This window comes from Salarias fasciatus, unplaced genomic scaffold (assembly GCF_902148845.1).
Source record: "Salarias fasciatus unplaced genomic scaffold, fSalaFa1.1, whole genome shotgun sequence".
Lineage (NCBI taxonomy): Eukaryota > Metazoa > Chordata > Actinopteri > Blenniiformes > Blenniidae > Salarias > Salarias fasciatus.
Genome location: NW_021941391.1, coordinates 431,032 through 446,209, shown reverse-complemented (window position 1 = coordinate 446,209; position 15,178 = coordinate 431,032). Strand labels below are relative to the sequence as shown.

General features: G+C 52.2%; 1 protein-coding gene across 1 annotated transcript; it reads left to right on the top strand.

The window, feature by feature from the left end:
* The first annotated feature begins 8,806 nt into the window (after positions 1 to 8,806).
* Positions 8,807 to 13,834, top strand: LOC115385541 (ectonucleotide pyrophosphatase/phosphodiesterase family member 7-like). The gene is made up of 6 exons (XM_030087610.1): positions 8,807 to 9,041; positions 9,750 to 9,895; positions 10,146 to 10,775; positions 12,265 to 12,496; positions 13,480 to 13,594; positions 13,783 to 13,834. Exons 1-6 carry the CDS (start codon positions 8,807 to 8,809, stop codon positions 13,832 to 13,834), a joined length of 1,410 nt encoding a protein of 469 aa, XP_029943470.1.
* The last annotated feature ends 1,344 nt before the right edge of the window (positions 13,835 to 15,178 follow it).

Sequence of the window (15,178 nt, the reverse complement as noted above, 5' to 3'; positions counted from 1 at the left end):
AGGAGGAGGAGAGCGACACGATGGAGGAGGAGGAGAGCGACACGATGGAGGAGGAGGAGAGCGGCACGGTGGAGGAGGAGGAGAGCGACACGATGGAGGAGGAGGAGAGCGACATGATGGAGGAGGAGGAGAGCGACACGATGGAGGAGGAGGAGAGCGGCAAGGTCGAGGAGGAGGAGGAGAGTGACACGATGGAGGAGGAGGAGAGCGACACGATGGAGGAGGAGGAGAGCGACACGATGGAGGAGGAGGAGAGTGGCAAGATCGAGGAGGAGGAGGAGAGTGACACGATGGAAGAGGAGGAGAGCGACACGATGGAGGAGGAGGAGAGCGGCAAGGTCGAGGAGGAGGAGGAGGAGAGTGACATGATGGAGGAGGAGGAGAGCGGCAAGGTCGAGGAGGAGGAGGAGGAGAGCGACACGATGGAGGAGGAGGAGAGCGGCAAGGTCGAGGAGGAGGAGGAGGAGAGTGACACGATGGAAGAGGAGGAGAGCGACACGATGGAGGAGGAGGAGAGCGGCAAGGTCGAGGAGGAGGAGGAGGAGAGTGACACGATGGAAGAGGAGGAGAGCGACACGATGGAAGAGGAGGAGAGCGACACGATGGAGGAGGAGGAGAGCGGCAAGGTCGAGGAGGAGGAGGAGAGCGACACGATGGAAGAGGAGGAGAACGACACGATGGAAGAGGAGGAGAGCGACACGATGGAGGAGGAGGAGAGCGGCAAGGTCGAGGAGGAGGAGGAGGAGAGTGACACGATGGAAGAGGAGGAGAGCGACACGATGGAAGAGGAGGAGAGCGACACGATGGAAGAGGAGGAGAGCGACACGATGGAGGAGGAGGAGAGCGGCAAGGTCGAGGAGGAGGAGGAGAGTGACACGATGGAGGAGGAGAGCGACACGATGGAAGAGGAGGAGAGCGACACGATGGAGGAGGAGGAGAGCGACACAATGGAAGAGGAGAGCGACACGATGGAGGAGGAGGAGAGCGACACGATGGAGGAGGAGGAGAGCGACACGATGGAGGAGGAGAGCGGCACGATGGAAGGGGAGGAGAGCGACACGGTGGAGGAGGAGGAGGAGAGTGACACGATGGAGGAGGAGGAGAGCAACATGAAGGAGGAGGAGGAGGAAGAGGAGGAGGAGAGCGACACGACGGAGGAGGAGGAGAGTGACACAGTGGAGGAGGAGGAGAGCCCCACAGCGACGCGTCCAGAAGCCTAATCAATGGGGATGAGGGTGGGCGGAGCCAGTGGCGGCCAATGAGCTGCTGGGCCAGTGGAGGCGGGGCGAGACGCCTGGATTTGTCACGAGACGAACAGAAAAGTTTCTACAAATGAAGGATGAGCCGAAGCGCCTCAGATATCTATAACATCAACACTGTCAATCAGGGGTGTCAAACATAAGGCCCGCGGGCCAAAACCAGTCTGCACAGGCTCCAATCCCGCCAAACCACCAAAGCGATGTGGACCACAGGAGGCCGGCTGGTTCCCTGAAGGGTTCCGGAAGGCCAGCGTCATGGTGAGGCGTTTCCTGAACATCGTTCTCACCGTGCGTCGACCGTCGTCGTCTGTGGCATGCCAAACACCACCGCAGACCAAACACCACCGCAGACCAAACACCACCGCATGCCAAACACCACCGCAGATCAACGGCCACCAGAAACCAGGACTGATGGAGTCCAGAGACCACGGTCCTGCCAGACTCCAGTCAGCAGGTTCTCCACTCGGTCCGCCCACACTGTAAACCTGAATCAGTTTCCAGAACTCAAAAAAATGGAGGCAATCAATTGCCACAATTTTTTTGAGTTGATTTACTTAAAAGTCACAATTTCTCTTAACTTAAAAGGGTTACTGACTTGTACCTGTACTGCTCGATAACAGTTAAATCAAACAAAACATTCAGCTCAACTCAAAGACTTGCAGTTAGTCGGACTTACATTTTTTGCGTTAAGGTAACTCAATTCTTGTCAGTTACTTTGACTTCAAGTTTTAAGTTCTCCAAAAACTGGGTTAAATTCACAGAACTCAGAAAAATAAGTACAAAACCACATCATTTCATGTTCATCTACCTCAAAATTTATTTGTTGGTGTTATCAATGTTTTTAGTACACAGTCATCAGTGGATTCACTGCATTTGTTTACTGAAAAACATGCAACTCCATACTTCATTTTGTTGAGCAAATGATTGCCTCAAAAAAATAGAGTTTAACTAACTTCAATCATTCTCTGCCACTTTTTCCCTTTCGGGGTGGCGGGTGGCCGGAGCCGATCCCAGCTGCCGTGGGCGAAGGCGGGGTCGCCCTGGACAGGCGTCCAGTCTGTGGCAGGGCTGACATGTACACACAGACAACCATTCACTCACACAGTCATACCGAGGGGCAATTTAGGGTGACCAATTAACCTGACATGCATGTTTTTGGACTGTGGAAGGAAGCCGGAGAACCCGGAGAGAACCCACACACACACGGGGAGAACATGCAAACTCCACACAGAAAGGCCCCGAGCCCCGGCCGGTCTATGAACCCAGGACCTTCCTGCTGTGAGCACTGCGCCACCATGCAGCCCCAGTTTAAATCAACTTAAACCGACACTGAGGACCTTTTCAACCTTAATAAAACATTTTAATATCTTCTGTGATGAAACATCGACTTCCAGCCAGCTGAATGACCCTCTGTCAGCCTGAGGGCGTCAGTGTTGCTTCACCTGGACTGAGCAGCTGTGAGGAGGGTGGGAGGAACCCTGCTCACTGAAAAGCTCCAGATGTGTGGACTGCTCTACGGCGTGCGTCACTTCATGATAGAACATTGTTTAGCCACCATTAGATTCATTACCTCGTCGCTATCCGTCCTTCACACAGCCGCTGGAAACAAATGAAGGCGAGTTCAGTCCGACAGCACGCCACCGGGAGCAGCATTTCACCACGCCACGCGCTAGGCCTCATGGGAACTGTAGTATTCCTTCAGGCAAAGCACTACCGCTTTGTCCACTGGCGCCGCCAAAATCAACCAAAACTGAAAGTTCCTTAGTGTTGCTTTAATTAACAAGTTTAACTAACTTAACATTCCAAATTCCTTGTTCAGCCTTCTAAATGTGTCTGGCCACTTCAATTAAGAAAACAATAATAAAGATTAAATAATGACAAAATTAAAATCTTTCATTACAGTTAAAGAAAAAGTGTGTGCTTTTAGCATCTATTCCTGAGCAAGGCAACAGAGCAGCAGTTCAGTTCAGCAGCAGTTTTTTGTTTTGGTTTGGTTTTGTTACCCTCCGTCGTGGTAGTCAGTGCACGGAATAAAAAATTCTGGATTGCCTTCAACACATAAGTAATTGATCAAAGAAATCAACTGTAATCACAGCCTATAAAACAGTAACTGATTGGATAATGAAAATGAAAATAAAATGAATGCTCTTTCTCTTTCACCATCATCTATGCATATGAGACTTTTTTGTAACTGATCTGGAATGTTAAATTACTTACATGACAAAGACAATGTTTTTTCTTTAATTATCCCTATTTGAAACAATATAAATAACAGGATTTTATAGCATGTAATTAAATTACTTTTTTAAGTTGACCTTAAATGGCAACTCCGGTTTTTTGACACCTGGACCTTATTTCTAGGTGAGTCATGCTCATATAGTCACTCAGACAGACCTGCTGCAGCTCGGAGTCCTTCAGAGGTTATCTAGATCCAACCCATTTAGCGGGGGCCACGGCAGGGGGGCTTCAGCGGGACATCGTCTCTGCAAAATCGCTCATTTCGGCCATATTTCTTCATCCATCGCCAGTGTGATCAGAAAGTCAGCTCGGCCGGCACGGAGCGCGTCTCGACCCGGGAGCGGAGATCCGGAGCTCCCGGGCCGAGGAGCAGCTCCGCTCGGCCCCTGGAAGCCGCGGCCTGCTTCACGCGCCTCTGTGGGGCAAGCCGCGGTTCGGCAGCTCCGCTGGAACCGTTTCAGAAAACAAGCTTGATGTATGAGCGAGGCCGATCGCAGAAACTGTAAACAGAGCCGTGCACGTCCGGAGAGGAGCAGCAGAGCCGGGCGATGGTCTGGACCGTGGCGTTGTTCAAAAAGACGTTTGGCTTCGTCTTTTCAAGAAAATCCTGTGTTAGACCTTTAAGTCAGAACAACTTTTTCTAAAACTTTGAGTATACTCTACTTAATCTGTTTAATTATTTTGAACATTCGGGTTTACAGTGCAGTGACCGAGCATCCAACCATCAGTTACCCATCCACCATCCAACCATCCAACCATCCAACCATCAACCAGCCGCTGAGGGGAGGATCAACAGTCTGACGTCGACTGAACGACCGACCGAACAAAAACTATCGATCTGACCAACGATGAGCGTCGATCTGCCGACCGGTGAGAGGAGCTGAGGACCAGACTCACCTGCGTCACTTCCTGGTTCAGTCACAGCCCCGCCCCCAACATGTAGCCCCGCCCCCAACATTCCACAAGTGACCGGCTTTAGGATCGATTGATCTTCTTCAGTCCTCCACTCTCTCAATGGAGTTCAGGTTGACACACACGACACACACGACACACACGACACACTCCGACACACTCCGAACCACACGACACACTCTGACACACACGACACACACCGATACACTCCGACACACACGACACACTCCGACACACTTTGAACCACACGACACACTCCGACACACACGACACACTCCGACACACTCTGAACCACACGACACACTCCGACACACTCCGAAACACACCGACACACTCCAACACACACCGACACACACGACACACTCCGACACACTCTGAACCACACGACACACTCCGACACACTCTGAAACACACCGACACACTCCAACACACACCGACACACACGACACACACCGACACACTCCGACACACTCCGACACACACCGACACACTCCAACACACACGACACACTCCGACACACACCGACACACTCCGACATCAGTGTTGTCACAGATTACTTGAAAAGGTAATCCAATTACTGATTACTGATTACTCATCAAAAAGGTAATCTAGTTAGTTTACTGATTACTTCAATATCAAAGTAACTAAGTTACTTTAAAAATAACTTAGGTACTTTTCACCGACTTCCTCCCTGTGCCGCCTCAACATAAGAATGATAACTGGTTGTTTAAATAATACTTTACTGAAAGTGGACAAACTTGAAACATGAACATGTTTTTTTGTTTCTGTTTCTTCGGCTTTACAGTACAGAAACTGGTGTAAAACAGACCATAATGCAGACTGATGCACAACACCACATGCACATCCATACAGAAACAGCCAATTATATCACAGGAAAACAAAACAATCCCCTTTGCAATATGTAAACAATGATATCTGCAAAATTCACATCAAGAAAAACAAAAACGATGTGCAGTGTGCTGCAGAAACGCAGAATGAAGATAAACGTTCATGTTTCAGAATAAACATGGGGGGCCTGTCGAATCGTTGCATCTGGATTTTAAAGTTGTTCTGAAACAAACACTCGGTGTCAAAGAGCAGCTGGAGCCTCAGGCAGTGAGACGAAGGCTTCTGGTTTGAGACACAACTGAAAGAAAAAATCCACGCAGCACTTTAGTCTCTTTTGCTCAGGGTTGGACTCGCTCGCTCGCAGCTGTTCTGTTCTCTTCACCTCTTATGACTGAAAAGCTGACGTTGATGTTTTACTCTAGTTTTTGAAAATAAAACCGAAAAGATTTTTTCAAACAAAACCTCGTTTTTGTCCTGTTTTTTCCTCGTCGCCTGACTGATTGGCCATCGATCAAACAACAAATCAATCAATCGATTGATGAAAAGAATGAAGCTTTGTGATGATGATCCAGGACTCGTTTCAGTCCAGCCAGCAGCAGACGGAGCGTCTGGGTCCAGCCGGACTCGGGCAGCAGGACGTTACTGAAGCTGCTGCAGGTTTCGTTGATGGATTGATGGGAAATATTTGTCCTGCTGCTCTTCGCGTCTGCTGAGTGTTTCTCTGTCTGATATCGATTCTTCCCGTTCAGGTTATTGATTTATTCACACATTTCTGATGCCGTCAGTCGATTTCCTGCTTTTATTGCTTCTATTCTGTATTTTAACCTCGTCTGGGACAAATGAATGAAAACAGCTTTGACGGCAGCCTTGACTCCTGCAGAGCGGCGTGAAGATCAGCGATTATCAACTCATTCCAGTTTAAATGTAAAGCATAACGACAGAACCATGTTCAGCTTCAGAGGACTGAAACATGTCCGTCAGGCTGTTAGAGACAAAAGACCGTTTTCAGTCTCAGCATTTGGCTTTGGCTGAAAGTGCAGAAACAGGGGTTAAAGGTCAAGGAGGGAGACGGTTGGATCAAGGCTCAGGCGGTTTCTCAGCAGAGTGAAGCTCGCTGAAGCTTTCAGCGGAAAATCGTCTGAACTGAAGCTAAAGGCTGCTCCTCTGCTGATCGACACTCCTCTCAGCTCCTTTCATAAAGAATTAAACTTGACGTTGAATTCTCAACTTTGAAATAGTGGAAGGTTCAAATTCCACTTTTGTTGAACTGTTTTCGACTGAAACACCTGCTCAACCTGGGTTTAAAGATTCAGAATAAAAGGTTTTTGGGTACTAAGTTGGTGGTTTTGAGGTCTGATGGCTTTATTATGAACTTCTGACAGAATGTGGATTTGAGGGAATGAATTCACCAAACCAGGACAGACAGAGGAGTGGAGGACGAAATGAGAATTTTTCTATAAATTCACACATTTTCTGGTAAAAATAAAGAGCTAAAATGATTCATTTAAATCAAAGTTGTATGAAACTAGTGTGAGAGTGAATGGTTGGAGGTGGGAGGGGCCGATGCCTCCGTCAGGCTGCCCCAGGGCAGCTGTGGCTACAGCGGCAGCTTACCTCCACCCAGAATGGAGGGAATGAAGACTGCAGTGGAAGCGTCTGAGAGTCCCATGAAGCGCCACATTAAACCAGTGCATTAGTGTTATTCTTTATATATCAACATGTTCCGCTGAGTTCTCCACGACTTCATCATGTTGTGAAAAAAAAATCCAGAAACGTTGAAGAGAGAGTCCAGCTGGGTCTGAGGGTCGGGGTTCGAACCGTGTGACGGACGGCTCGTCCCTCCAGGGCCGGAGGATCTCCAGACAGAAGACAGAAGGACAAGCAGAAGACAGAATGTGGGACATTAGTCCAGAGTCCCAGACAGACGGGAAGAAGACAAAGTGAACTCAGATCATTAAACATGGACCGGACTCACTGGACCGGACTGGACTGGACTACACAACACTGGACCGGACTTCATTGGACCGGACTAGACTACACTAGACTGGGGTGGACTGGACTGGACTGGAACTGGAGAGGACTGGACTAGATTGGAGAAGACTGGACTAGAATGAACTGAACTGGGCTGGGAAGGAGCGGAGTGGACTGACTGAACTGGATTGGACTGGAACTGGATTAGAAATGGGCTGGACTGGACTTGGAACTGGAAGTGGACTGGATTGTAGTGGACTTGAAACTTGAACTGCACTGCAGCCAAGTGGACTGGACTGGACTGGACTGGACTGGAGTGGACTGGACTGGACTGGAGCGGAGTTGGGTGGACTGGAACTTCACTGGACCAGTTTGAGTCTGCTGGACTTGCGGGGTCCAGGCTGGGTCCATGTCTCCGTCCTGGAGACATGGAGACGGTTGAACCCGGCTGAGCAGTGACCGTCTGGAGACGGCGTCTGCAGCTCGTTCTCTTTTCATTCCTGAGACTGGGGGGGCTGCTGTGGTCCTGGTCCTGGTCCTGGTCCTGGTCCTGGTCCTGGTCCTGGTCCTGGTCCTGGGGGCTGCTGCAGTGTAGTGGCTGTGTCTGGGCAGCAGGGAGCGCTGCAGGAAAAAAAGGAAGAAAAAAAACAACAAAAAACCTGACTTTCCTTCTGGAAGAGAAGACGGCGTCCCCGAGGACGTCCTGCGCAGGACTGAGGGGGCAGAGAGAGTTTGCCGGTTCAGAGAGTTCCTGTTTGATAAAGTTCTCAAGCCGAGATCTGAGACGTCCTCGGGGTCCCAGCAGTCCACAGCCGTCCTGCGAGCCGTGCTGCCGGCGGCCGAGAGCTAAAGCGAGCAGGACGATGAATATGAATGAAGCTGATGAATGTTTCCTTATCTCCTGGAAGATTAGACGGCCGCCTTGAACCTCTGCCAAGGACACTCCATAAAGCTCAAATCTGAAGAGCTAGCTTGTCTCGCAGCGTGATGGACGTCGATAAGAACATCACGCTGCAGCGAAACAGAGCGCGGCGCCGCGGACACCGCGGACGCCGCGGACGCCGCCGCTCATTTCTGATGGTTTGTCCATCCTCACGGCCGCCTCCCTAAACAGTCCATTCCACACATCTTTCATCGATATCCTCCGGCCAACACACACAGAGCTATTAAAACCAATCTGTCCGTTGGGGCCGTTGGTCCCGGAGACCGCCGCTGAGACGGATCCTCTGGCCGTCCTCTTCAGATCCATCACGCTCCGTCCGGCTCAAGGCGAGAGTCGTCAAAGTGTCAGAGATTCACAGACGAACAGAGCGGCGGCTTTGACGGCCCGTTAACGGAAACAAACAGCCGCCCAGACTAATCTGCTTTACTGCCGCTCCTCCAGAGCAGAACGGGGCAGAACTCGCCGTCAGCGCCGGTCCCTCATAAAGCGCCCATAAACCTCCTGAGGTGGCGAGCGGAGCGCAGCTCAGATAACGTCCGTTCAACCTCCCCGATAAGATAGCCGCTCAAACTTTGCTCGCCCCTTTAAAGCCGGGGAGGCTGGGAGAGACCCGACAGACTCCAGAACGCTCACCATGCTGTGGACCGCCGCGCTCTGCCTCCTCTGGGCCTCCACCGCCCTCGCCGCGCCCGCCGGCGGCGCCCGCCACAAGGTGCTGCTCATCTCCTTCGACGGCTTCCGGTGGGACTACGACCGAGACGTGGACACGCCGAACCTGGACCAGATGGCCCGGGACGGGGTGAAGGCTCTGTACGTCACCCCTCCGTACCTCACCCTCACCAGCCCCACCCACTTCACCCTCCTCACAGGTAACGTGTCCCGCTCCCTGCAGCAGGTGCACCGGTACCGGCACCGGTACCGGCACCGGCACTGGTACCGATACCGAGACCGGCATGGGCTACCAGGGCTCGATACGACCGGCGAGCATCACATGATGCTGACTGTCAAAAGCAGGTCGAAAAGGGAGAATGAAAATAAGAAAGCACTCCAGCGATGCTACATGCTACATGCTACATGCTAAGCAAGATTAGAGTCTGACAGATAAACTCTAGCACAGCTCGGTGCCTCTTCGGTGCTCGGTGACAGTCCTCGCCCGTCGCTGCTGTTGGGAGTATCCATGAAGCTTCACAGTGTTTAATTAGCTGGTATCGGTACTCGGTGTTAGCTAGCGGCTAAAGGGCTGTTCTCCTGCTCGTCCACTAAAAAGTCGCTGATCTGCAGAAGAAGCTGCTCGGAGGTTACTCTGAGGATTCACAGGAGATGGGAATTAACAGTAATTGAAAGACCCGGAGTCGGACGGCTGTTAGAGCTGAGTAAGACGATTATGTCGGGCGGACGAGGGAGGAATTCTCTCTTCCTCTTCTTATTCTGACTCTGGAGTCGGCGGCGCTAAAAGAAATTTAAACTTCCTTGAAATTAAATTCCTGTAATCTGTGGAGCTGGCGGTGCGTCCCAAAGCGCCGTCCGGCCGATAGGTTTTGTAATGAGGCTGACGGCGAGGCGCCTCTCGCCCGCAGGCCGCTACATCGAGAACCACGGCGTGATCCACAACATGTGGTTCAACACCAGCAGCCAGGAGAAGAAGCCGTACTACCAGACCCTGTTCGTCAACGACTGGTGGGACAATGGCTCGCTGCCCATCTGGATCACGGCGCAGCGGCAGGTCGGTGCTCCGCCTCATCGCCGTCCGCGGCGGCAGAAAGCCCCAAAGCCGCCGCCGCCGCCGCCCCGTTTCAGGTGGATCGCCGCCGTCAGGTGTTAACGGCATGCAGGTGGCAGCCGCGGTGCGGCGGGAGGTTGCAGGCAACCCGCCGGATCGCCCTTCCTGTGTTGACTTTCGCACGATGAGCGAGCGAAGCTCCACGCCGGCTGCGGGCCATACCGATGCTAACCGGCGGCGTTCTCCCCCCCAGGGCCTGAAAGCCGGATCTCTTCACTTCCCTGGCACCGCCTCCAGCTACCAGGGTCAGGTCGCCATGGTGCGGGAAGTGGAGCCGCTGCTTTACAACTACAACAACGAGACGGCGTGGAGAGAGAACGCCGACAAGGTGATGGGCTGGTTCAGAGACCGGGACCTGGACTTCGTGTCCCTGTACTTCGGCGAACCGGACGGAACCGGGCACCGCTACGGCCCGGACTCCCCCGAGCGCAGGAAGATGATCGAGCAGGTGGACCGAACGGTGGGCTACATCCGGCGCTCGGCCGCCGACCACCGGCTGGACGACCGCCTCAACATCATCATCACGTCCGACCACGGCATGACCACGGTGTACCGCAACGGCCTGGTGCGGGAGATCACCCTGAGGGACATCCCCGGCTTCTCCTTCCGGGACCTGGCCTTCCACCTGGTGGACTACGGGCCCTGCGGCATGCTGCTGCCCAAGCCGGGCCGGCTGGAGAAGGTCTACGGCGCCCTGAAGGGGGCGCACCCGCACCTCCACGTCTTCAAGAAGGAGGAGCTGCCGGAGCGCTTCCGCTTCTCCCGCCACGACCGCATCCTGCCGCTCATCCTGCTGTCCGACGCCGGATACGTCATCAACGGGGTACGTTGCCGTTTCAGGCGCCGCCGGCGAGAACCGAGCCACTCGGCGCTCAGCGCCATCGATCGGATGTGACGGGCGCGGCGTTTCCACCGACACGGCGACTCGTCTGGCCCGAGACGCAACAAGCCGGAAAGTTTGAGGCCTCGGAGACGTGACGGCAGCGGTTCTCTGCCCTCGGCGAGGCGTATTGATTCACCCTTAAAATAAAGATTCGACATTCGAGCGAACTTACAGGGAAGAGTTGCAAAAATAGCCGCAGCGGTAACTCGCCGCCGCTCAGCCACGGCAGCCAATTACAGCACTCAGGCCGACTTAAGAGATCCGAAGGAGAGGAAGCGACAGGTACTTCACACGCAGACAGATAATGAGATTAACGATCCGCTCGTGCCGCTGGGATCGCTGCAGAAATTACCTCACATCTTGATTAGGGAAATAATTTAATTACAGCTCCACCAAAATATGGGAGAATCGCCGCTTTCCAGGCAGGAAGCGGAGTTCCGCTCTAATCCCACCGCTTTACGGGTTTAATCAAGAGCATTTGCACGTCCTCGGGATAATCCCGGCCCGGCCGCCGACACGCGGCGCTCTCCGGCGATTCATGCCTCCAGTTCAGAATCAGCATTTTCACTTGGCTCCGCGCTCCGTCTCAGTCACTCTCTGTGCAGAAACCGTCCAATCAGAGTTCAGGGGCAGAGACGGCCCTAAAGGCCGAGCAGGGGAAACGCTGATGAAAGAAGTTATCTGCAGTCTATAGGTCATGCCTGGATCAGCCTTATCTCGCTCTGTTCTCCCCTCGTGGCTCAAACCTCGTCGTCCCCCGATCGGAGGGACGGATAAGGACGTCAGGACGGTTACACAACCCGGTGATAGCTGGACCGCCGCCGCCGCTGCCGCCACCGCCACCGCCGCCACCGCCACTGCCGTTTACTGACGCTGTATCAACCGAGCTGTAGCGAATCACAGAGCGATCAGGATGAGGTCCCCCATGAGAGCCTCAGGTTGGACAACAGTCAGTCTGCAGTGTGGAGAAGCCTCCTCTTGTTCAATGCCGCCCTCTGCTGGTGGGTCTGGAGCAGTTCTGCCTCTGACCTCCAGCTTCACCCTGATCCGGCTCCTGATCCGGATCCGGAACTGGCTCCTGATCCAGTTCCAGAGCGGGTTCAGCTGAATCGGCTCCTGATCTGGCTCCTGATCCAGCTCCTGATCCGATTCCAGAGCGGGTTCAGGATCTGGCTCCTGATCCGGCTCCTGATCCGATTCCAGAGCGGGTTCAGGATCTGTCTCCTGATCTGGCTCCTGATCCGATTCCAGAGCGGGTTCAGGATCTGTCTCCTGATCCGGCTCCTGATCCGATTCCAGAGCGGGTTCAGGATCTGGCTCCTGATCCAGCTCCTGATCCGGTTCCAGAGTGTTTTCAGGATCCGGGTCCTGAACTGGCTCCTGATCCGGCTCCTGATCCGGGTCCTGACGCTCCGCCCCGTCTCTGCAGTACTTCCCGGTCCAGTTCAACAAGGGGGAGCACGGCTTCGACAACCAGGACCTGGACATGAAGGCGCTGTTCCGGGCCGTGGGCCCGGCGTTCCGCAGGAACCTGGAGGTGGGCCCGTTCGAGACAGTCCACATCTACCCGCTGATGTGCCACATCCTGGGCATCCGGCCGGAGCTCAACGACGGCCGCCTGAGCGCCACCCAGCACCTGCTGGTGGCCGGCGGCAGCGGCGGCACGCCGGGTGAGTGGACGGCGCCGTGGCGGCAGGCGTGGCGGAGAAACCTGGCTCGGGTGGCGGTCTTCACACTCTGGCTGGAGACCCTGAGACCAGGACGGAAGAGCCAGAGTCTGGTCTCTGCAGAGGAGCCAGAGCCGGACTCTGGACCCGGTCACCAGGAAGTGGTCTGAAGGGAAACAGATCCAGCGTGTTTTTGGTGTCCGTTTCCACGGCAACAGGCTTCAGATTCACTGAAAACACGCTTTTAGGAAACAGTCAGGGAGATGGAGGAAACCCTGGTCCTGGTCCAGATGCTGGTCCTGGCCCTGCTCTGGATGCTGGTTCTGGTACTGGTGCCAATACTGGTCCTGGTCCAGGTGCTGGTCCTGCCAATGGTGCCAATGCTGGTCCTGCTGCTAGTGGTTCTGGTCCTGGTGCTGGTCCTGGTCCTGGTACTGGTGCTAATTCTGGTCTGGTGCTGGTCCTGGTCCTGGTACTGGTGCTAATTCTGGTCTGGTGCTGGTCCCACTCCAGATGCTGGTTCTGGTCCTGGTACTGGTGCTGGTTCAGGTCCTGGCCTGCTCCTGGTCCTGGTTCTGGGCCCCCTGGCTGCAGTAAACAGTAGTTCTGCACGTGCCCAGTAGAGGGCGCGCCCAGCGGCCAGACGGTCGAAAAGGAACCAAATCCTCAGGATGTCAACATGAACCGTTTTCACTGCTGTTTTCTGTTCTCTGTTCAGCTGCTGTTCTTTAACAGTCTTTTAAGAGAAATGTTGTATTAATAACATAATAAAGACATAAAAGTTGTCCGTCCACTCTGAACGTCTTCATGTTGAGCGTCTGAATGAGGACAGCCGTTAAAGCTTCAGCAGGAATCCATGAAGACGTCCTGAAGTCTGCAGTCCGGGCCGCTCAGCAAGTGCTCCTGTTCATGTGATCAGAGTCTGAAATGTTTCTCAGCTGAAGGAAGCGTCTCTGTTTCTCTGCTCTCAGATGAAGTGAATTATCTCCCCCACCTGTTCACCGGCCTGGCCGCCGCGGCCGGACTCCTGGCTGCGGCGTTCCTGGCTGTGCTGACCGGACACGTCCTGAAGAGACGCCGGACGGCGAGAAGGTGACAGAACGCCGCTCAGAGTGAAGCCACACTGTCCTGACCGCTGTGGACCAGAGTCCTGCAGTGGACCAGAGTCCTGGACCAGAGTCCTGCAGTGGACCAGAGTCCCGCTGTGGACCAGAGTCCCGCTGTGGACCAGAGTCCTGCTGCGTCTGGCCCGGCTCATCTCCCTGATCTCTCCGTTCCAGATCCGGGAGCAAGAGGCGTCCTGCAGAGAAGACCCTCCAGACCACGTTCTGAGTCCTGCTTTCAGCCTCTTCATGTGGGTTTTGAGAAGCAGCCTTCATTTCCTGCGAGGACTTTTCGGTCCCACCGTCCAATGAAAGCAGAGCTGAGTGCAGTTTTCACTTTTTAGCGATACCAGAAGAAAATGAGATCAAAATGAAATGAATGGGGGAAAACTCAAACCTGTGATCTGCAGCTCTGTGAACAGTAAGAACATGTTATTACATTTTAAATAAGTAAATGCAATATTTTATCTGTCTTCATGAAGCTGAATTGAATGTAATATGTCTTGAATTTGTATTACACTGTTGTTACCTGTATTTAATCTGATTTTCAGCATTTTGTAAATATTCTTATTCTTATGTTTGAATTTCAAAAACAGAGAACCATGTTCCGTGTAAACGACGTGATGTTTGTAACATTAAAGTGATTAAAATGTCATAAAAATGAATCTCAGATGAAAAATAAAGCTGCTCAGGATTTTAAATACTTAACTTCTGATGAATAAACCCTGTTGTTGGACTACAGTGGCTGCAGAGGGACATTTCAACACGCGCGTTTCCTTTACCCGCCTCTCCATTCAGACGGTGTCAAGTTACACAGCGTGGCGTCACATTTCCGGTTCAGAGTTTCAATACAAAAGCATGTTGGCCTGTTCCTGCTATTGATGAAACTCTAAGACAAATGTTTGGTTACTTTTGTTAATATTGTACAGAAAAATACAACTTATTTTGGCGTGTGCGTTGAGAACAGAACAGGACAGGCTGTGGGTTGGTGTGCAGTAGCAGTGTTTTTCAATCTAAAACATTTAGTTAATAGCTTAGTTATTTCTAAATAACTGGATCACACCTCAAAGATAACAGCTAAGTCGCTGCTCTACGATTTATTAATAAAACTTGTCTCAGTATATATATTTTTTTTTTGTTTCAATCAAAATTTAAATTAACATCTTATAGGTAGTGTTTCATTTTTAAAGTTGTCTTGGTGCTGTCATTTTTAGTATTTTAATCAAAACTGAAGTTAACAGCTCAGGTAGTGTTTATTTTTTTTATTTTAGAAAGCTTGCTTTGCTGTTATTTTTTTTACTTATTTTCTTTAGTGCTGTCATGCGATCAAAAAATTAATTACAGGATTTGTAATGAATTAATCTAATTAATCACATTTTAATCTCATATCTGCTCTAGTTCCCCAAGTGAAGAATTCAAATTCAGGGATGTTACAGACTTGTAGTGCAGGACTCATCAGATGAAAACACTGTGAAGAGAAGACTTGAAATCCACATTTTTGTTGATGATGGATGAAAGTTAATTCAGGACGTCTCGTCCAAAATAAGTTCTGAGCCCAATCAGGCAACTTAAA